The 23,155-nt window shown below is 39.2% G+C and overlaps 1 protein-coding gene across 2 annotated transcripts; it reads left to right on the forward strand.

Moving 5' to 3' along the window:
- The first annotated feature begins 965 nt into the window (after window positions 1-965).
- On the forward strand, window positions 966-7,750 carry LOC104104615 (probable protein arginine N-methyltransferase 1.2). 2 transcript variants are annotated; one of them, XM_070177102.1, is made up of 10 exons: window positions 966-1,322; window positions 2,279-2,289; window positions 2,402-2,557; window positions 4,269-4,332; window positions 4,433-4,575; window positions 6,120-6,207; window positions 6,396-6,511; window positions 6,612-6,762; window positions 7,182-7,395; window positions 7,501-7,750. In XM_070177102.1, exons 1-9 carry the CDS (start codon window positions 1,055-1,057, stop codon window positions 7,385-7,387), a joined length of 1,203 nt encoding a protein of 400 aa, XP_070033203.1. In that variant the 5' UTR covers window positions 966-1,054; the 3' UTR covers window positions 7,388-7,395; window positions 7,501-7,750. The 2 variants fall into 2 exon arrangements, with proteins under 2 accessions (XP_070033203.1, XP_009611049.1); XM_009612754.4 differs by having other exon boundaries at window positions 967-1,322; window positions 7,182-7,750.
- The last annotated feature ends 15,405 nt before the right edge of the window (window positions 7,751-23,155 follow it).

Raw genomic sequence — 23,155 nt, forward strand, 5'->3', positions numbered from 1 at the left:
CATAACCCACTATTGTATTGTGGGTTGTTGTTGTAGTAGTGATCTATATGTATTGTGGTTTTTTATTCTCTTCTTTCTCATTAGGTCTTAGTAGGTGAACTCAATTATTTTCTCTGGAAGTTGAGTGCCTTATTGGCCAATGCAAATATGACGGCGAACATAACAGGCAACGCAACGATCACAATTGCAAGTCTGCAACTACTCCAAGAAAATCATGTTCAAATCCAAAGTAACGACTCAAGATTTTTTTTGGGTTTCCCATTCGGTTCGGTACTCGCATGGGAGCCGGACTAAATTTTGATTCGCATCGGAAAATCCCACATTGGGATGGGGTGGGTAAAGCTTCTCTAGCAAAAGTGACTCTATAACCCGGGTTCGAACCTGAAACCTCTAAGAATGAAGAAATACTTATTACTCCACCACAACGCTTTGCCAAGATCATTTGTCATAGGGCTTCTATTTCTCTCTTTTATGTTCTAAAATTAAATTTTAAAAAAAAGGGTTTGGTGCAAAATTTTATTAATTAAAAGTTAAATATACTCGGTAAGCAATGATTATATATGCTAATTTATTATGATTAAAGAATAAATTTAGGTAGCATTATATATCAATTAACTACAGTAAGTGATAAGTTTCAATTTGATCATTTGGTCAATCTAATACTTAGCTACGTAAAAAAAAAAAAAAAGTGACACTGTACGGTCACTTTCAAAATAATAGCTAATTTTTTTTTTATGGCTATCAAATATAAATTTAAAAAAAAAAATATATTTTATATATATTATATATAAAAAGTATACAAATATTATATACTTTTACGGTTAAGAGATATAAATAGTTTCGACCATGACATTCAACTCACAAAAAAATAGAAAAACAAAAAGAATAGTGTCCAGGTAAAATAAAAACTGAGTAGTGGGTCCAGCAGAACAGTGGGGTCCACTCAGATATTTGCTCCTTCATAAACCCTAATTTGGAGCCACCCATTTATTCTAAAACCCTAAACCCTAAAATCAACATTCACACAACTCCAAAATCTGTTCAAACCAAACAAATGGATTCACGAACCAACAATGAGAATCAAAATTCAGCAAGTACAAGCACTCACGATTTAAAACCCTCAAAAATCAAATTTCAGTACGAGGACGACGAACAGGTAGTAGAGCAAGGCGATGAAACTGTTACGGAAAGTTCAAACCTTGAAATCGACGAAGATGTTTCTATGTGTGGCCGCCCCGCCTCCGCCTCCGCCAATGATGATTCAATTGTTGACGTCGATAAGACCAGCGCCGACTATTATTTTGACTCGTATTCTCATTTTGGTCAGTACAGTTTAATTCATTGTAGTTCGTTATTTACTGTGTTTTAGCTAGATTTAGTACTGAATTTGAGTTTCTACAAGTATTGAGAATCTCATTTTTTCTTTGGGGAAGTTCACTCCTCAAAAAAAGAAAAAGAAAAAAAGCAGCTTTGGAGTAGAAAAGAGCTAAGGAAAACTTGGGTGGCATTTGTTTCAGGTTTTGTGAAAACGGAGTTTGAATATTTTTTACTTTTTGATTTTTGCAATTCGGGGTAACTGGTTGACTGATGTAAACTACACTTATTTTTTGCATTAATAGTTGTGACTAGATTGTTTTTTATTTTTTTATAATGGTGGTTTCCATACTAGTTTGCTGTCTATTTGACCCAGTACCTGCTACCCCCTATCAAGTCTTAGGAATTTGGGAAGAAATCACCTAGTTTTTTTGAGTCCACTTGGATTTGAACCTGTGAACTCATGGTTCTCCTCCAACTTTATTAACCACTACTACGCTATATACTTGGGTGCAATTAAACTTCAATACACTTCAACCTACATCTCTTTTTCCTATTTTTTGGTCTAGGTATTTGGAATGTAGTTAATGCTATAAAATATTCAGTTGTTGGAGGAAAACCTTTCGGAAACAAACTCTCTACCGTCATAAGGTATGGATAAGGTCTGCATACTCTTTACCCTCCCCACACCTCACTTGTGTGATTTCACTGGGTTTGTTGTTGTTGGAGGAGGAAAACCTTTCTTGCTCATAGATAAGCTAGCTTTTCATGTATTCATTGGTTTTTCAATATTCTTTGTGGATTAAAGTATCTTTGTTTATGTCCCAGAGTTTTCAGTAACCTATAGTACCCCACTTGACCCTCAACTTTTATTACCAGCTGACAGATTTATGCATATTTGCTTGGTCTGATATTACTTTTAGAGGCTAATTTTTCCTCCTTTGTTTTATTGATGATTTTGCAGGTATTCATGAAGTAAGTATCCATCTCTCTTTGAATTTTCGTGCAAGTTTGCATCTTTTGTTGATAAAATTTTGCTTAAAGATGATTTTTACATGGTTCTATTGTAATTTTGCCTTGTTAACAGGAGATGTTGAAGGATGTGGTAAGAACTAAGACTTACCAAAATGTAATATATAAAAATTCTTTTCTTTTCAAGGACAAAGTTGTCCTTGATGTGGGAGCTGGGACAGGAATCCTGTCACTCTTTTGCGCAAAAGTTGGTGCCAAACATGTTTATGCGGTATGCATTCCACTTGTTCCTTGTTCTCATTTAATACTTGCATTTCTATATTGTGTAATTTCTTTTTCTTTCGTGATTGTTCTGTGGTTGCTGTCCCACTGTGCACTATGTTGGTTTTAAAAAAAAGAGAAACTAGGAAATAACAGAGGAATTGCTAAGAGAAGTATATTGGAATAGATGTAGTTAAGAACTTCATCTTTCAACTTACGGCATCAAAGTTTCTGAAGTTTCAAGAGGCCAGAATTCGAGAGTTGGCTGAATATGTTTCCAAAGGTCACGTTTCCCGTAAAATGTTTCCTTTGGGAACATGTTCAGCCAACTCTTGAATTTTGGCCTCTTGAAACTTCAATATCTTTGATGCCCTAAGTTGAAGGATGAGGTTCCCTTTTGCTAAGAGAAGTATATTGGAATAGATGTAGTTAAGAACTTCATCTTTCAACTTACGGCATCAAAGTTTCTGAAGTTTCAAGAGGCCAGAATTCGAGAGTTGGCTGAATATGTTTCCAAAGGTCACGTTTCCCGTAAAATGTTTCCTTTGGGAACATGTTCAGCCAACTCTTGAATTTTGGCCTCTTGAAACTTCAATATCTTTGATGCCCTAAGTTGAAGGATGAGGTTCCCTTTTGCTTTATTTACCTTGCAGCAATAGGATGGGCAGTCAAACAAAAGGAATTAGCAGTTACTTCTTGATAGATATCGAATCCACATTCTTTACATGTATATACAGCCACCTGCATCAGTGGATTGACGTCTGAACAGCGTGTCACAATACCAGATATCCTGATAAGCTGACCAATATATGAAGCCTCGACTTCCCGAATTGTAAATGGCTGACCTTTTGGAGATGCTTTGATGTACACTTCATCGAATCGCTTGATCTCAGGGGGCATCTTTTGTTTTGGATCAGAACCATCAGTGTTCTCAGTTCCTTTCTGAAATTTTTGGGCACGAGAATATCAGGAAAGCTCCTCTTCTTCTTCTTATCCGAAGTTCAAGGATGGTATGAAGATCAGAGGAGATTTACATATATGTTTGATGGGTGATCCTGGGGTAGCAAAATGTCAGCTTCTCAAACACATAATCAATGTGTCAGCCATTTCAAGATCGGCATCCATAGTTGCTCGATCTAAGATTAGCCATAATAGATCAAACCTTGATAGAAGAGCTGGAGGAAGATTAATATTTTCAGCTGACGTCGTTCTCATATCATATCTTCCTCAGGCAGGATTAGCAGCAGCAAGCACTGCAGTCCTTGCATTCAGAGATGTAGTGATCCCAGCCTTTTCAATGCTAACAGTCTGCTGCTCCATTACTTCATGAATAGCTGTTCTATCAGACTCATCCAACCTGTCCAATTCATCAATAGCACATATACCCATATCTGCCAATACCAGCGCTCCGCCTTCAAGAACCTTCTCATCAGTTACTGGATCTTTCTGAACATTGGCAGTTAGACAAACTTCACTGCTTCCCTTACCAGTTTCTACTCTTAAAAAACCAACACTGTCTTCCATTACCATGCTTTACATTGTGGTTCTTGTGAAGATATTGCAATAGATTTTGGAATACGAATTGATTGGAAAGCTAAGTGAAACAGGCAGTTGTCTTTGCAATGTCGTCAAACTAAATATGTAAAACTGCTAGAAGAAGCCAACATGAACTGGTCTAATGCGGTATGGGCATGGCTAATCCTTTACAATTTAATTTTCAGATTGAATGCTCCAGTATGGCTGACATGGCACAAGAAATTGTAAAACTCAATGGTTTTTCCGATGGTGAGACGGATGTTACCACTAAATCATCTACTTTGTGACATGTATTCTGGTGTATTTATTCTGATGCTACTTTACTGAGTCTGTTCTCTTTCTATCTCAGTTATAACAGTTATCAAGGGAAAGGTAGAGGAAATTGACTTACCCATTCCACAAGTGGATATTATAATCTCTGAGTGGATGGGATACTTTCTGCTGTACGAGAACATGTTAGATACAGTTTTGTATGCTCGTGACAAGTGGCTGGTAAGTTACTCTGCTTGTGATGATGTACAACTTGTCATTTGGATTAATGATGATGTCAGCTCTTCAGGATAGATTTTCCGTGCTAGTGATGTGACTGCCTGTGCATGAATGTATAGAGATTAGGTTTTGAGTAATTCTATGGATGAAAAGAAAGCATGAACCAATAGATATTAGGTTGAGTACTTTTATGGATGAAGAGAAATTGTATGTAGCACAACAGATACTTATCTATAAAGAAAATATATTTAGTAATTTGAAAAAACCATGAAGTAGACCCAAGACTGTTGGCCTAGTGTTTTAATGAGTTAACCCCTTAATGTAGTTAAAAAGATTGCAGGTTGAACTACTAACGGAAAAGAAGCTGCGTGTGAAATATTGTTTCCAACTATCCATTCATCAATAATCCCAGTGAATGACGTGAGCCAGTACAAACTACGGGGTGCTCATCCCCAAATATGCCATTTTACAAATTTATCTTTTAAACTTGTTTATCCAATCAAGAAGCTAATTTGACTCACTATTGTCTGAATTGCGTGAATGATTTTTGATTTTGATGAGAATTCCGTGAAAGTTTTTTCTCAACTTTTTGATGGATTTTCCTACTTTGTGGTGTTTTTGCTGTTTTGTGCAACAATGAAATAAAGGCTTTGCAGTACACGTGCTGCCGTGTCCTGAATTATACTTGATAGATCAACTATATGTTGTGGGTTTGAGAGATTTTAGAGGGGAGACGGAAATGATGGCACAAAGTAAAAGGTCTGAGCAGGAGAAAGTGTCGGTAGTAATGAAATATGTGTGGAACGAGGAAGAGGGCCCCCGTCCTTTTCCAAGCTATGATACTGTGACATTCGCAACCTCTTCTATATTAATTAGGCCATGCTTATTGTTGAAGCTTGGTGACGGGTTCAAAAGAAAGGCGTGATTACATTCTACCATTGAATGCTAATCTAGATTTTGCCCCGACATTTTGTTCTCACATGTGAAACATATTTCAGCTATCGTCACATTCACTTGCAGTGATCAAACCTTCTTGCTGATCCTCCTCCTTAACACCTTAGATGGACTAGTCTGGAAAAGGAAAAAAGACAACAAAAGCAAAGGAGAAAGGATGTGATTGTCTTGCGCTTGTGCTTGAACATTATTAGAGTGCTTCTTTGGTGATTTATTTCCTACTAAACTATATTGAACACTAAAAAGAAAGTTGAACTGTGAATGTGCAAATGATTTATCATTTTAGTCAACTGTTGGGAAGATGACTTTGAAAATATGGCTTCTTTAGGCTATGAGAATGAGTACTTATAGTTAGTGTCCGTCCTGCTCTTGATTGAGGACTTGAGTTGAATGGATGATTTCACTACAAAAGTTACGCTTTTCCCCTTGAACCAGCTCTTTCATATTGTTGCTTTTGGGAGATATTGCAGGTTGGTTAGATTAGCTCGCCAAATTTATGTCAAATGTCTGGCCTTGCTCCTGGATGTGTTCACTTGTCTTGGAGGTTTTCTAGTTTGATTGATGATTTATAGTTACATTCTTTCCCCTTACAGGTAAAGGATGGTCTTGTTCTGCCAGATAAAGCTTCTCTCTATTTGACAGCTATTGAAGATGCTGACTACAAGGCTGATAAGATCGAATGTAAGCTTACTCCTCTTTCCCGTTTTGTACTTGATGAATTATGATTTTCCATAGTATTGTCTATGTAGTATGCACTTCGAATTTATTTTTTCTAGCGGCATCAGTCTTTTCCCACTAGTGGGGCTCAACTGTCATCTTCTATTCCATTTTTTGCTTGCGTTAATTTGGTCCTTCTTATGCTACTGCAGTTTGGAATGATGTGTATGGTTTTGATATGAGCTGCATCCGGAAGCAAGCTATGATGGAACCTCTTGTTGACACAGTAGATCAGAATCAGATTGTTACAAACTGCCAGTTACTCAAGGTAATCAGGTCAAGTTTAGTTGCCATGGGATTTATTGAAATAGCTGTATAATGTATAATCTTGCCTTTTCCCTTTACTGACAACGGATCCTTCCCTTCAGACAATGGACATTTCTAAGATGACTTCTGGAGATGCTTCCTTCACTGCCCCCTTTAAGCTCATTGCAGAACGTGATGATTACATCCATGCCCTTGTAGCATACTTCGATGTCTCTTTCACGAAGTGCCACAAGTTGTTGGGCTTCTCAACAGGTTCGTACTTTTGTCCTTGCATTTGCTTTTGTTGCTTTTAGTTATGACATTAGTCTTTACAGTAATCTCCTTGCAGTTTTTCCATATATTAGTCATTTCTGCTTTATCAATTTCCTTTTCCAGAGGGTCTGGTGCTTAGATTGGTCAGTTTATTATTTTCTTTTTTTACAATTTCTTGGGGTTTTGTGAGAATATGGGGGGAGGGAAATAGTATAAGCTACAAACATGGCACGTGGGGATCACAGTAGATGATACCCTTTTTTTCCCACTTGTATCAGCTCATGATTTTTGTAGTATGTAGGATTCCAAAGAGTTCATGCAAAGACCTGAGTGATCTGCACCATAGAATATTAAGAGCATCACATCTCAGAAAAGCCAAGTTATTGCTTGTTACTAACCATGAAAACTTAATGATATAGGGCCAAAATCTCGGGGCACACATTGGAAGCAAACAGTTCTCTACCTGGAAGATGTGATAACCATTTGTCAAGGGGAAGCTGTAGTTGGAAGCATGACTGTGGCTCCTAACAAGAAAAATCCTCGAGATGTCGATATAATGCTCAAATACTCTGTAAATGGTCGGCACTGTCATGTGTCAAGAACTCAATATCATCGGATGCGATGATGCATAAAGTTGAAAAGGCATGAGTTCTTGGGTTTACCTCCTCTGGGCGTGCAGGGCATGACGATTTGTCACATCAGTATCTGTATACGGAGGAGCTGATATCATTTTTAAAGCAGGTAGCTACTTCCAAAAGGAATCAAAGCTATTTATATTCTCTGTTTATGGTTTCTTCCACCAAACTGTGGGTTATTTTCCTTTCTGTCTGCTCAGTTACACAACCAAGAAATTCATTAGAATTCCTCCACCCCTAAACAGTCTGCTGTATATGTTATTGCAACTCCTTTTCGTTTTTGGTCAATATACATTATTGCAACTCCAATAATGTATCCGTCTCAATATTGTGGCATTTTTCGATTTTCCAAAGCCAATTTGGCTAATCTTTGAAGCTAAATATGATTAGATCAACTCAAAAATTATATGAAAATTATTGTAAGTTGCACTATTTCTCATATCAATATGATGAAAAATATATTTTAAAATATTGGTTAAAGTTACAAAATTTGAATTTTGAGCAACGAAAAGTGCCACAAAAATTGGGACACAGGTACTCTTTAGACAGGTTTTGCATGCACGTATACACTTTGCTGCAGTAGAAATTTGTACTGCATTTTAGTATCATTAGTTTTATTAGTATCAGTCTATAATTATGTCTGATGAATGGCTAATAGTGTCCCATAGTCTTTTGGCATTAAAAAACAATTTCATTTTTTTCGGGGAACTTACATCGTATTCATAAGATGGTTAATTTTATATACCTTTTTCCGTATGCCCATTTTGTTGCTATAATTTTATATACCTTTTTCCGTATGCTTCTGTTGCTATGTTTGGCGTTTGAATTGGATGAGAAATCTGATTTTGGTTTGATTTTTGAAAAATAACATGGGCTAGGATTTAAAATTCTCTTAATTTTAAGTCTAAAAAAACAATGATAAAACATTCTATCATAATTAGCTACGAGAATACTCTATTGGCTAGCATAATTTTTAGTAGGGTTGTATAAAGAAAATCGATAAACCGCACAAACCCGATAATCAGAGTTAAACCGAGAAAAAAAACCCGATTGTGGTTTGGTGTTGGAAAAAAAACCCGACCATAATTGGTTTGGTTTTAAGTAAAAAAAGTCAAACCAAAACCAAACCAACCCGACATTACATTTATATAATTTTAAAAAATATTTTATGCATATGAATATTTATTGTAATATAATTTATAAATATTTCTAAAATTTGTTCACACTTTTATCTTTAAAAGATTATTTAAAGTTTGGACTTAACATTCTTGAATGGTCCAATAAATTTTATAGCCCATAAAGGTAGTAAGTCAAATAAAATTCAAATCAATACTAATGCTAATAAAGGAAATTCAATTCAACACTATGAATGCCAATACTGTTGGATATCTATATTTTAGTTTTGCATTGATTTATAATGAAAATGTATAGCCTAATTTATCATTTTTTATGATTAGTTGTGTAATTAATAGTACTTATTAGTTGTACTTATTTTAGCACGACCTTATAGTATTTTTAGGTTATGTTAATTTTTATTATGGTGCATTAATTAGTAATAAAATATTTTCTTTGTGCGGTTTTATTATATATATTATTGAATATTTTAGTACAATGTTATGACTCATCTCATATTATTATTTTATTTTCTTGAAAAACACATTATATAGTTGTATCCTACTAGGACTAAAATAAATATTTGGAGCACAAATTACATATTTTGTACTATTAAGACTTTACCGAGAAAAAAAACCCGAAAATCCGAGAAAACCGAAATACCTGAGAAAACTCGAGATTGAAAAATCTGACTTTATTGGTTTGGTTTGGTTTATAAATTTAAAAACCCGACACCATTGGTTTGGTTTGGTAATTGAAAAATCCGAACCAACCCGACCTATGTACACCCCTAATTTTTAGCATATGCGAAGCCCTTTTTTCTTAGTGTTTAAGTTCTATGCACCGTTAGTGTAGGGATTTTATATTATCAGGTCATTCATAATGTAATTACATGTTAATACGATAATTAATATGCTGTCAAATGTAAAAACTTTGCTGATAGTGTAAGACAATGCATATAACTTAAATCATTTTCCTTATATATTAGGTTACTAGTACAACATTTTCTTTAAATTAAGTCAGGGAACAGGAAAATAATTGAATCTGTTTTAGCTGCAGAGCAAAATCTCAGGCCATAGATTGGCAAGATTGCATGGCGTTGTTTAATATAGTAAAAGAATTGGAGTCCAATTTTCGAAGAATTTTAATTCCCAGCAGGAATTGGAGAATCTCCTATTTTCAAGGAATTTGGATTCCCTGCCTAAATATTTTGGCCCTATATACGGTAATAGAAACAAGAAAGGAAAAAAGATTTTTTTTTTTAAAAAAGGAACAATTGTGATCCCCTACTTTAATTTCCTTCTCCTACGTAAACACAAGCCCTTCCTCTTTAATCCACCAACTTCTTTTGAAAATACGAATGGATACCAAGTTAAGATTAAGAGACTGGACCAGGCTTTCGGATTTGGTACTTGACTTGATTTTTCAAAAGTTGCCTTCCTTCTCTGGTTGCTTATGCTTTGTCGTTGTGTGTGCTAGCTAGTCATGGTTTTTCTTCCTATCCAACAATTATGACGCCCTAAAACAACAAAAACCTGGATTCCCGTTCATGGAATTTCCCGGGGATGCTGTGATAACGAGAGATACTACATTGTCACTTATTATGGTAAGGTTTTATCAATAGACAACACTACTTTGAAATATAAGGAGATTGCACCACCATCAACTTATAGTTCATATAAGGAATTTAAAGAATTTTATCTCGTAAAGACCACGACTAACGAGCTGCTAAGGGTTGAAATACTTCGTCCACATGCTAAGCCCAACAAGTGTTAAGATTTGGAAGTTGGTTGCAAGACCAACGACCCAAGAATCCACATTTGTGAGTTGGACAACTTGGGAGATGAAGTCTTGTGTTAGTCCCGCAAATATTGTTGTATTTGTAAATAATAATTCTGTAAAATATAAGTTATCGTAATGAAACAGTAATTAATTCGAGCCCACTGAATTCACAATGTTTCCTTAAGGAATTTAATCCCCTCCTAGTACCCAAAGTTATGGATTATTTCCTCCCAGGATAGAACGAATCACACACTGGTATAGCGGTACTTCAAACCCCAGTGTTTCAGCGAACACAAAGTTCGGTAGCAAATCACACTTACAGTTGCTTTGTTTGAAGTTAAAACAATGCAGAACAAAGGAGTAGAAACTCAGAAAATCGTATGGAAATGCTGATAATCTTACGTTAATATTTACTATTAACAAATAAATTTGGTCCAAAAAATTAATCGAAACCGAGCGACGACGGCGCGATGCTTGCTTTCTTCTTAACTCTTTAAGAGATACAAGAAGACCAATTATATATATACCCACCAAAAATCTTTTCCTCTTCCAATATGAGACAATGTCTCATTGTCAAGAGGGAAAAACTTAAAATTTTACTCAAAATTTTTATTTTCCCTCCATTTCCCATTCACCCTCGTTTTAAAACTATTTCATCTTAAATAACAAAAACTTCAATAGTGTTGTTCTTGTCTCGGCATAGTTTAATGTCTGTTTTGGTTTCCAAATTTTCGAGATGCAAATCGAATTGTATATACTATATGAATCGGTACGGTTCACTGTGTAAGCCTGGGATGTCTTATGTGGACATCATTCACCTTCTAAGATGGCAGCTTCAACACTCATTTTTCTTTCAACACGCAAACTCATGATAAGTACCATTCCTACACCAAAGTTTACTACGTAATCTCTTTTATCTGTCCAAGTTTTGGTGTCACATAATTATCCGATAAAAAGGTTGAGGTGCTTGTAAACTTGCCTGGACACTACTAGTTAATAATGTTCCATTAATGTCTTTTGGATTCTTTTTTGTTTTTCATGCTTGGAGGCTTGGGTTTGTTTATCCAATATGTGACTATCTATCTTTCTGAATTCTGAATTGCTCAAATATTTTGGATATTGATGAGAAGTTTTTTTTTGTTTTTCTTTCTAATTTTTATGGTGGATATATTTTCCTATGTGGTTAATGGTACACTTGCTGCCGAGGAACTAACTGATCTTCTCGAGGATATGATAGGTAATTGAGAGACAGAGTTAGCCTATTCATTATGAAAAATCAATGTTCCGTACCAAAATCAAGGCAGATTTGGGATTGTGACTAATGCCCTAACATTCAATCCCAAAGCAATTAGGAATGCAATTTCGTAGACTTAATGTCCAAATCAAATAACATCCAGTTTCGAATCAACACACAGAATTAATAATCGATAAGAAATTAAATCAAAATCCATACGCATTCTCTGTAAGGCTGCTAGGGAAGTTTTGTGCTGAAATCTGATTATGGGGGCAAGATCCAGCCCAAAAAACTTTTCTATGAAAAATTCGTTTGTCTCTAAAAATCCGAACTTTGCCATATAAATTAGAACGGAGAGAGTATCACTTAGGCCGACTATCCAATAGAAAATTTATCTCCCAGACTACACTATAGCCGATTGGCCACAAGTTTGTAAATATGACACCAGGTAACCACTCTAAAGGATCAGTACGTCCTGAATTTTAGTTTTTCAGTTCAAATTTTCGGGATAAAACTTTGATGGTTGCTCCTTATCCTCTCGTTCTCATAGGACAACCATAGTCGATCGGCCACGATTTGATGTAAAAATATTTCTAATAAAGATTCGAAAAATAAAATATAAGAAATCAACTAATACTAATAAAAATATTTCTGAAAGTATATTTAAAAAAAAATTCAAACATCTTTTCTTTGAAAAATGTTTTTCTATAAACTTTTCAAAGCTCCAAGTTTCAAAAGCGCAACCATCAGGACCATCTTGTGTATCCAATACTTGTCTTAGGACTCGACTAATTTGACGTTGCATCGGAAAGTTTTAATTTGAAAGTAAAATAATCTCTACTAGAGACGACTTCATCCAAAAAATCAAACATAATAACCTGTGGTTAAAAATGAAGGTATTTACCTACAATAATGGTGGACCTTCTTGTTTTCATAACTGAAACACTCCACCCAAAATGAAAACATGTTTTAGTTCCGGAAAAAAACAATTTTGACCCTTTTGTTTTTTTAAGTTTTTTTTTTCAATCATTTCTTTTATTATCCGAACTTATGCCTCTTTGCAAGTAAATATTTAATCGGTTTTTAATTTAAAGTTCCTATTCGGCTCTTCAAAATATTTTTCAAAATCAACTTTTGTCGAGTCCAAACATCATCTTATATTTCTTTCAACAAACATTATATATATTATTTACTTCCTATATAGGCCAAAATCCGTCCCTAGGAAATTTAGCGTAATATGACATTAAAGAAAGAGTTGGTCGAGCTCGCCCAAGATGCAACAAAGTCATTGGTTGAGGTGCCGACATGAGCCGTAATCGAGATATCGACATGAGTCGTAGTCGAAATATCAACAAGGGTCGAGGTCGAGATTGACTATTGATAATAAGACTTGTAACGACTAATTTGTCAGGATAGAATATTAAGAGGGAATATTCTAGTGGCTATTCCCACCATTTGTACTATTAGGGTTTCCTAGGAAAAGACCCCATATATAGAAAAAAAAGACAATGTTAGGGGTATGTAATATTAATTTTGATAAGAACACTTTTGAGAAGAAGATTCTCTCTCTCTTGCAAGAATACAAAAACTACCTTTTGATAAGATTCTTGTTCATATTATTCTCCACCTTCTCACCAGATTCGAGTATTGTTCATATGAATCTTGGACCTATCGGTCACTCATCATTGTCAGGAGAAACATTCATTCAACACATCCATTATTGAGTGAATCATTCTCCTTATTTACTTAAATATCATTTATTGTTAGTTATATCTCCATCAATGTTCATGCTTTAAGAATATTCTGCACTTCTTGTCATCAACTATTTACGGAATCTGTCCCCACCTATTGCATGTTTTAGAGATTAGTATCTAGAGTTATTATTCTTAACTAGATTTAACCCCTTATTGTATAAATTAAATAGTTTGAAATTATACTTTTTGGTCAAACAATTTGGCGCTGTCTGTGGGGATTTTCTAGCTAAGTCTTTTAGTTTCTTCTAGATCTACAATCGACACTGGTTACTGACAAAAAAAAGAAGAAGATCCTTCTTCTCTCTACATGCAAAGATCTAACATGGCAGGTAACAAAGAAGAAAGAACGAGAATACTGAGTAACCTCCCAACCAACCTCATGGACATCATCCACGAAAGTTCTGATGCACTGGACGGGGACACAATGCTTCTCCTAGGCGAGGTGGATCACCCCCTCCCCACTGCAGCATCACAAAATTCCTTGGCAAGACAGCCTCTACATCCGTGGGAGAGGAGACACCACCAGTGATAAAGAAGCTCCTTGAGGTTTGGCGAACTGATACACTGATCAGCGTCCTCCATAAGCCCGTTCAGGATGCGGCCGCAGCGAAGGTGAGAACCTGTGATGTATCACCAGTGGACGAGCAACATAATCAGCCTCCCCCTCCACCCATGACGACGGGTATTACTCACAATGTTGTTAACAATACATGCAACGGCGCTCTCACAACCATTCTGAAAAGGATGGAGGAAATGGAAAACGAAAACAAGACACTTCGGGATCAAATGAGAGAGCAACAAGAAAGGGTTGATAAAATACCACGCGCTCCTAAGTTATTGCCAAAGAGAGATATCAGTCGATTCGTCGAGCAGCCGTACAGTGATAGCACTGTTTTATATGCCATACCAAAGACCTTTAAAATGACGCCTTATCTGAAAATATATGATGGCACGACTGACCTCAAGGATCATGTGACCCATTACATCATCGTTGTGACAGGCAATGACCTTGTCAAAAGAATAAATATCCTCCATTCTGCTAAAAGAATTCGGCGAAACCCTCACGGGAGGTACATTAACCTAGTACTCGCAACATCCAGCATGTTCCATCAAAACCTTTGAGTAAATGGCCGATAAGTTCGTGATGTCCCATGTCGAGGCCAAGAAGGCCGAGGCAAGAGTGAATAAAATCTTCGCTATCAAACAGTCCCCAAGAGAAGGATTGAGGGACTTTCTCGCTCGTTTCAACCGAGTAAAAATGACCTTACCCAATGTATCAGAAGGAATGGAAGTAACTGCTTTTCAAAATGGGCTGAACAGAAATGGTTCAAGGGTGACAAGAAAATTATTAAGCCGGCTTATAAAATATCCCCCAATGACTTGGGACGAAATACATAAAGCGTACTGTGCCGAAGTTCGAGCAGACGAAGAAGACCTCAATGGGTCGACTCATCGACTGACCTCAATACAAGAAAAATCCAGAAAAGATCGAAGAAATGATATCAGAAGAGATCCATCAGCCTCATGGCCAAATCGGGAGCGACATATCCCATATGTCAGAACTACCCCTATATCCTCATCTCGCCATGAAGAAGGCCCACCTCTATCAAGAACATGGACTCACTGGAATGAGAGAGGTATGCCCTCTTTACTCTCCGCTTATAATTTTTGCTTGTCACCTATAGAGATCATCTGTGCCTTGGAGAAGCTCGGACCAAAGGTAAAGTGGCCACAAAAGATGAGGTCGAACCCGAATACCAGAAAATCAGATGCCTCCATGAGTTCCACCAAGAGCGAGGACACAAAACTGAAGATTGCATCGCCCTAATACAGGAGGTCATAAACATGATGCGGCAGGGACACCTCAAAGAATTGCTGAGCGATCGGGGAAGGACTAACTTTGCCAGGGGACGCGAACAACATCAAGGGCCGCCCTATCCAGCTCGTACCATCCACATGATTATTGGTGGCAGGGACGACACTTCCATCAAGAACGTGAAGTTCACCACAACCCACAAGCTCAAACGATCGATTACCCACGAATGGTATGATGAACTCGAAGAAAGTATCATCTTCGATAAGTCAGATACCAACGGTTTGGCATTCCCTCACTATGACGCTCTTGTTATTACTTTATGAATTTTAGATACCAACGTGAGACGAATTATGGTAGATGATGGGAGCTGTACGTGTATTATCCATCCTCGAGTACTCACACAAATGAAACTTGAGGACAAGATAGTACCACGCTGCATCACACTAACATGCTTTAACAATGCAGTTGAATGAACATCCGGCGAGATCACACTCCCCGTCCTGATTGGTGGCGTCACTCTGGAGACATATTCCACATCATGGACCAGGACATTGCATACAATGCCATAATAAGGCGACCATGGATGCACACCATGAGAGCTATACCCTCCAACTTGTACCGAGTCATCAAATTCCCAACTCCATGGGGAATATTCAATATACATAGGGAGCAACGCACATCCCAAGAGTTCTACCACATCGCCCTAGACTGCACGACTACCCAACGAATGAGAGATAGAGAGAAAGAGGCATAGAAATCAACATGGTCGAGGTCGGTAAGCGATGATAACAAAGACATCATCAAAGACCCCGACTCGAACGAGGCCGCAGGATCGACCGCAGAGGACCTCGATCCTGTCCAATTAGACGACAACGACCACAATAAGAAATCTTACATCGGCTACAAACCTCAAGAATCAGGTAAGTTTCGTGAATTTTTAACTACTAACATGGACTTGTTTGCTTTTAGCCATGCAGATATGCTAGGTATCCCAAAGGAGATAGCCATACATAAAGTAAACGTCAATCCACTCTACCCCCAGTGAGGCAGGTTCAACAAAAGTTTAACTCCATAATCAATGATGCAGTGCGCGAAGAAGTGGAAAGTATATTGGAAAATGTTTCCGTCAGGGAGTCGAAGTACCCCCAATGGGTCGCCAACGTGGTCATGGTGAAAAAAAGAATGGCAAGTGGCGGATGTGTGTAGATTTCATCGACCTGAACAAAACTTTCCCCAAGGATTCGTTCCCATTACCTCATATCGACTAGCTCATACTGCCGGGAACGAGCTGCTAAGTTTCTTGGATGCCTACTCGGGCTACAACCAGGTCCTTATGGAGGAAGAGGACTGGGAAAAGATAACCTTCATCACCCATCAGGGGACGTACTGCTATAGTGTCATGCCTTTCGGATTGAAAAATGCGAGGGCAACTTACCAAAGGCTGGTGACAAATATGTTCAAAGAACAACTCGAAAAAATGATGGATGTATACATCGACGACATGCTGGTCAAATCCAGAAGGAAAGAAGATCACATCGACCACTTAAGAGAAGCCTTCGGCATACTCAGGCAATATAACATGAAACTGAACCCCGAATAAAGTGCATTTGGCATGACCTCAGGGAAATTCTTGGGTTTCCTAGTGTCGTAGTGGGGTATCGAGGTCAATCCCGACCAAATCAAGGCCATCGACGGGATACCAGAGCACTTGACCATAAATAGCAGGTCCAGAAGCTGATTAGCCGTATTGCCGCCCTTTCGAGGTTCATCTCACGATCCTTCGATAGATGCCACAAATTCTTCGGCATACATAAAAAGGAAAACGGCCTCCAATGGACCCCTGAGTGCATCCAAGCCCTGAAAGAGTTAAATGTGTACTTGTCCTCGCCACCGTTGCTCTCAAAACCGGAACCTGGACAGTCCCTCCTCGTCTACCTCGTCGTGTCCGAAGTAGCTATGGGCGCAGTCTTAGTCCAAGAAAATAAAGGTACGCAGTCTCCCATCTATTACATTAGCAAGACACTAGTCGACGCCGAGACCAGGTACCCTCATCTTGAAAAACTAGCTCTGACCTTAGTCGTAGCTTCACGAAAGCTTAGACAGTATTTCCAATGCCATCCCATCTCGGTCATCACGACTTTCCCCTTAAGAAGTATTTTACACAAACCCGAACTATCAGGCAGATTGTCCAAATGGGCCGTCGAGCTAAGCGAGCACGATATTACCTATCCATTGCGAACGTAGATAAAGTCACAGGTCCTCGCCGACTTCAGTGCTCAAACAATGCCCGATGTCGAAAAGTAAGCCATCCACGCTTCTTCCCAAATACAAGACCTCTGGGTCCTATACACCGACGGCGCATCTAACGCTTTATTTTCTGGGCTGGGACTCGTACTCAAAGTTCCAACAGGCGAAGTGATTCGCCAGTCCATAAGGTGCCCGTACATAACTAACAACGAGGCCGAGTATGAGGCCGTAATTGCAGGATTAAGATTAGCACTCAAATACGGGGCAAAATGGCTAAGGTTGATCTGTTATTCTCAACTCGTGGTCAACCAAGTCACATGGACTTTCCAAATAAAGGAGGAGAGGTTACAAAAATACTAGACTAAAATCTGCAAACTACTATCTGAGTTCGACGAATGTCAGCTCGACTAGATTTACAGATCACAGAATATCGAGGCGGACGGCCTCGCTAAATTAGCAGCATCCACCAAAATCATTACAATCAGAGACCAAAATGTGGTCCACCTCCTCAACTCGTCGATAGACCAAATCGAGGTAAGAACCATAAATCTGACTTGGGACTGGCGCAACCATATTATTACATATTTACAGGACGACATACTTCCCAATGATAAAAAAAAGGCTAAGAAGTTGCAAATGCAAGCGGCCAGATACAATATCGTTCACATCGACTTGTACAAAAGGACATATGGCGACCCTCTGGCAAAATGCTTAGGCCCAAATCAAACATGGCTTGTCCTTGAAAAAGTACACGAAGTTCTCTGTGGAGCTCACTCCTGCAATTGAGCTTTGGTCATGTGCCTCATACGAGCGAGGTATTACTGGCCTACTATGAAAAAGGAGGCCTCAGATTTTGTGGCACAATGTGAACAATGCCACAAGTACTCCCCAATGATCCACCAAGAAGTCAAACACCTACACTCAGTAACTTCTCCTTGGCCGTTCATTAAATGGGGAATGGACATCGTGGGCCCCCTCCCGGCAGGACGAGGTAACATATGATTTCTCTTGGTTTTAACTGACTACTTCTCTAAATGTGTGGTAGCAGGAGCATTCGCCCAAATACGCGAACAGGAAGTGATCGCCTTCATATGGAAAAATATCATATGACGTTTTGGTGTCCCCAAAGAAATCAGCTGCGACAACGGACCTCAATTTGCAGGAAACAAGGTCGCCCACTTATTTGAAAAATGGCACATCAAAAGATTACTGCCAACACCTTACCACCCCGCGGGCAATGGGCAAGCGGAGTCCTCCAACAAGTCAATACTGAACACCATGAAGAAGAAGATCAAAGACGCCAAGGGGCTGTTGCCGGAAATATTACCAGAAGTACTCTATGCCTACCGAACAACTCCAAAAATGATCACAGGGGAAACGCCATACTCGTTAGTCTATGGGACTGATGCAGTAATACTAGTCGAGGTCGGGGAGACAACCTAAGATACTTCCATGAAAGCGGACCAAAAATGATGGCAGTAGAAGACAGGAACTCGACGAAGTCGGGGAATGAAGAGATATGGCCTACGTGAGAATGGTCGCCCAAAAGCAACAAGCAAAACACTACTATAACAAAAGAGAAAAGATCAGGCCACTTAAAGTCGGGGACTACGTGCTTAAAGCTAAAACACAAGCAAGCAAAGATCCACGGGAAGGCAAACTATGAACAAACTGGGATGACCCCTACAAAATCACGGCAACAGCAAGAAAAGGGTCATTCACACTAGAAACAATGGAAGGAAAGTGGCTGCCAAACAACTGGAACATTACACACCTTAAGTACTTCAACTTTTATAGGACGGGGTCCCCAAAGTTGCACTCTTTTTCCCTCACTCGAGTTTTATCCCAATTGGGTTTTCTTGGGGAGGTTTTTAATGAGGCGATGAATGTGATACTTAAGGATTGAAGTGAGCACAGATGAAGACACTAGACGACTTGTTCATTGCTCGATCTCTCACTATTTTTCCAGTTCGACCAATGAAGGGACTAGATAGACCGGGACCGGGACTGAACTACCAGCCAGCGTCCGAAAAATATGTAAATCTCTCCAAGAATATGAACAAAGCACAAGTATATAAAGTTTATTTCTCCAAGAATATGAACAAAGCACAAGTACACTAATAAAGCCCACGACCTTAGCTAAATAAAGGTTACATTCGACCTCGTTCGAATTGACACCTACTCGGCCCACAACCTAAACTAATTAAAGGTTACATTCGACCTCGTTCGAATTAACACCTACTCGGCCCATTGCCTCAACTAATTAAAGTTACATTCGACCTCATTCGAATTAACACCTACTCGGCCCATGACCTCAACTAATTAAAGGTTAGATTCGACCTCGTTCATATTTACACTTACTCGTCCCATAACCTCAACTAATTAAAGGTTACATTCGACCTTATTTGAATTAATACCTACTCGGCCCATGCCCTCAACTAATTAAAGGCTATATTCAACCTCGTTCGAATTAACTAAATGGAGGTTACATTCGACCTCGTTCGAATTAATACCTAATCAGCCCATGGACTTAACTAAATATGCGACGTGTTCGACCACGAACCAACACCTACTGGCCCTCGGCCTCAATCAAACCTAGGCTTCGTTTCAACCTCGTTCAACCTACTCAAAAAAAATTATTATGACAGAGGCAACCAAGAAACAAAATCAAAAGAATCGCACAAACCCGAACAAAGAAAATGAATCAGGTACGGATAACAAAACTAACACTTCATACTTAGAATATTTTTTACAAAGTCTCGAATACACGCCTACAAAAAGTAGACATAAGTCTCGGCTAAACAAAAAAAGAAGAACAACTAATCACCGCCTTGCCCAGCAGCACCACCCGTTTGATCGTCCTAATCATCTCCACCTATCTCGTCGCCATCGCCATCGGGATATTCATCCTCGTACGAGATATCATGTTCAATCAGATCCATACTCGCAACCTCCTGATCATCGCCGGCTTCCAGTGTGGCGAGATCGTAGCCGCAAGAAAACCGAGCTTTACAAGCCTTAGCATGAGTATCCTCGAAGTCAGCTTCTGAAACAACCCCTACCCCTATAAGATCCCTGAATATATCCAGATGGGCCTCAACGTGAATCCATTCCTCATACAAAACATCAGGAAAAGCAGAAGTGTGGGAAGATGATGGCTGAGCCAAAAACTGCGCCTTCTCGGCCTCGAGAACATCAACTCGATCACTAAGGCTCGAAGCGTCTTTCTCTATCTCCCCTATCATCTCATCAAGCCGCTCCTCTCTGAGCCTGACTGTCTCCAAAGCACTCTCCTACTCAGAACGAAGAACGCGAATCACGATTGTAAAAGCCTCAACTCTCCTCACAACCGACAACCGATCCAACTCCGCCTTATCTAAGCTCGCCGCCTTATCAACAACCTCGTCACTCAGATCTTCCACTTTGAGTTGACACTCCCCGAGCTCTGTGCGCAACGAAACCACCTGGGCTTGAAGATCGGCGTAGTGAGCCTCAACCCCCTTGCTCACCTCAAGTTCTTTTTCTTTGTCCCTCAACTCCCCCTCGAGGACGCTGCATTTTCTGATGGTCCTCACCAACTCGTCATCCTTCTCCTTTAGTTCGTCTCGGAGAGCCCGAAAACTACCGCTCCCATCGAACCGTCTTCAAATCTCGCGGTGCTTATCACGGTATTCACGATACTTTAATCCATCTTCTGAAAAATGACCTTACGCCTCTCTTCTCGTCGAGCGCTCTCGATCTCCAAAATTACGGTCTGAAAGAAAGACAGAGAATGGGGAGTAAGAATGAAACTTTGAGCTCAACGTAAAAAAATGGAGAGAGATCAAAAGGCTTACCCTAAGAGGGAGGTTGGCTATACTCCTCGATAAAATGGCATCTTTTAGCTTCTCAAGGGTTTTATCCTCCACACCGGAACAAAGAGGTCCAAGAGAAGGGACCACGTCCTCCGTATTTACCAGCAAATCCCGGTCCAAGGGGATCACAATAGTCCGCGTGGTCCCCTCCAATCTCACCTCAAGTCGGGTAAGTCCTTCCCCCACCATCCTCACTTCCTAGGCATCCATATCGGAGCCCGTCTCGTAACCTTCTTCGGCTACACTTTTTTCTTTTTTTCGACCCTGTAGGAAGGATCCTCAACTGGTAGTGAGGTAGATGGCTCATCCTACCGTAAGATGTCAAGGACTCTCGCCGACGACCCTTCAAAATCCATAACGGCCTCAGGGAGAGACGTACCCTTTTTGGCTCCCGACGACGGCAAAATCATGGGCAGTAACTCAATGCCATCTCCAAGTTCTATGGTCGCCTTTTCACGTACAACGAAATTCTCCATCACTGAACTCCCTGCACGGACAATCCTTCACCGACGTCTACAGATTTCCTCTTACTGGGAAGCAAGTTATCACCATTCGGTGATGATTCCTTCTCATCGTCCTCGTCTACTAGATGATCCATAGGGGAAGTTGAGAGTCCTGCTACAGGCGTAGTCGATGACCGAGTAAACCTCATCTCGGTAGAAGGAACAAAAGTCATTTTCCTTTTGCGGAACACTGGAGCAGGAGCCCTCGGCTTTCTCAAATATCTTCGGGCTAAACAAGAAAAATTAGAAGACTGTCACTTATTATACAAAACCATAATGATCAGGCGACCATGAGGTCAAAACGATATGGATAAAAGATAATAAATGTATAGATAAATACATATAAACGAATGCACCAGTCTCTTAAGGTTCGGGCCCGAATTTCATGATAAGAGCCGGCCATTCACGAATCCCCACTGTGTGAGGCAAGACCTAGCTGACCTAGTCATGAATGTCCCCGACCAAAGGAGGGGGCATGTCACGATTGCGCCTATCTCAATACTAGGCAAGCCGACAATCTCAATAAACCACTATATTTTTAAAATTTTAAAACATAATAATTAAATTCAGCGAATAAAGTCTCACAAATACAAATATAAACACTCCAAAAACCCGGTGTCACTGAGTACATGAGCATCTAATATGATTACAAAGTCTGACTGATAAAAACATTGTCTGAAAGTATAGAACAATACAATAACTAAAGGAAAGAGAGACAAGGTTAGTGGACGCCAAGCAACTACCTTGATAGTATCTAACTGGTAACACACTGAGGTCTAACAGTCGTCGTGTCCGGAAACACTTGGATTTGCACACGAGGTGTAGAGTGTAGTATGAGTACAACCAACTCAATAAGTAACAAGACTAACCGCTGGGCTGAAAGTAGTAATGAGCTTCGCAGGTACAGTCCAATACATAAATAGTGGTACAGGAATGTAGGCATGCTTTCAAGTTCAATAGTTAAACTGAGTACAAGCAAAATAGATCAACATTGCATGATATGAGGAATGTGACATCTCAGTGGAAAGACCTCATGTACTACTGGTCACTAATCATTCGGTCACTCGGTACTGTTTATGACCAATCCAACCCAGGGATATTCCATCCCGTATATATATACACATCGACTGACGTCATTCAGTACCGTATAAGGCCAATCTAGCCCTAGAATAATTTATCCCCATGTGTAAATGATACGGACAAGATCCATGTTCAGGGAAATATTCATCACAATATAAATAAGTAAGGCAAGTCCATGCGTTGGGAAGTCCATCCCAAATATATATAATCCTCTACGTTCATTGGGTGTGTGTACAGATTCCGGAGGGGATCCTTCAGCCCAAGCATGATATGAAGCCGATATAGCCTACTGCAGGCGGGCAATCCCGATTCATATAATAATAAAGCCTATAAAGCCTGATGCAGATGGGAAACCCCGATCTATATAGTAATAAA

This window comes from Nicotiana tomentosiformis, chromosome 6, assembly GCF_000390325.3.
Source record: "Nicotiana tomentosiformis chromosome 6, ASM39032v3, whole genome shotgun sequence".
In the NCBI taxonomy this organism is placed as follows: Eukaryota; Viridiplantae; Streptophyta; class Magnoliopsida; order Solanales; family Solanaceae; genus Nicotiana; species Nicotiana tomentosiformis.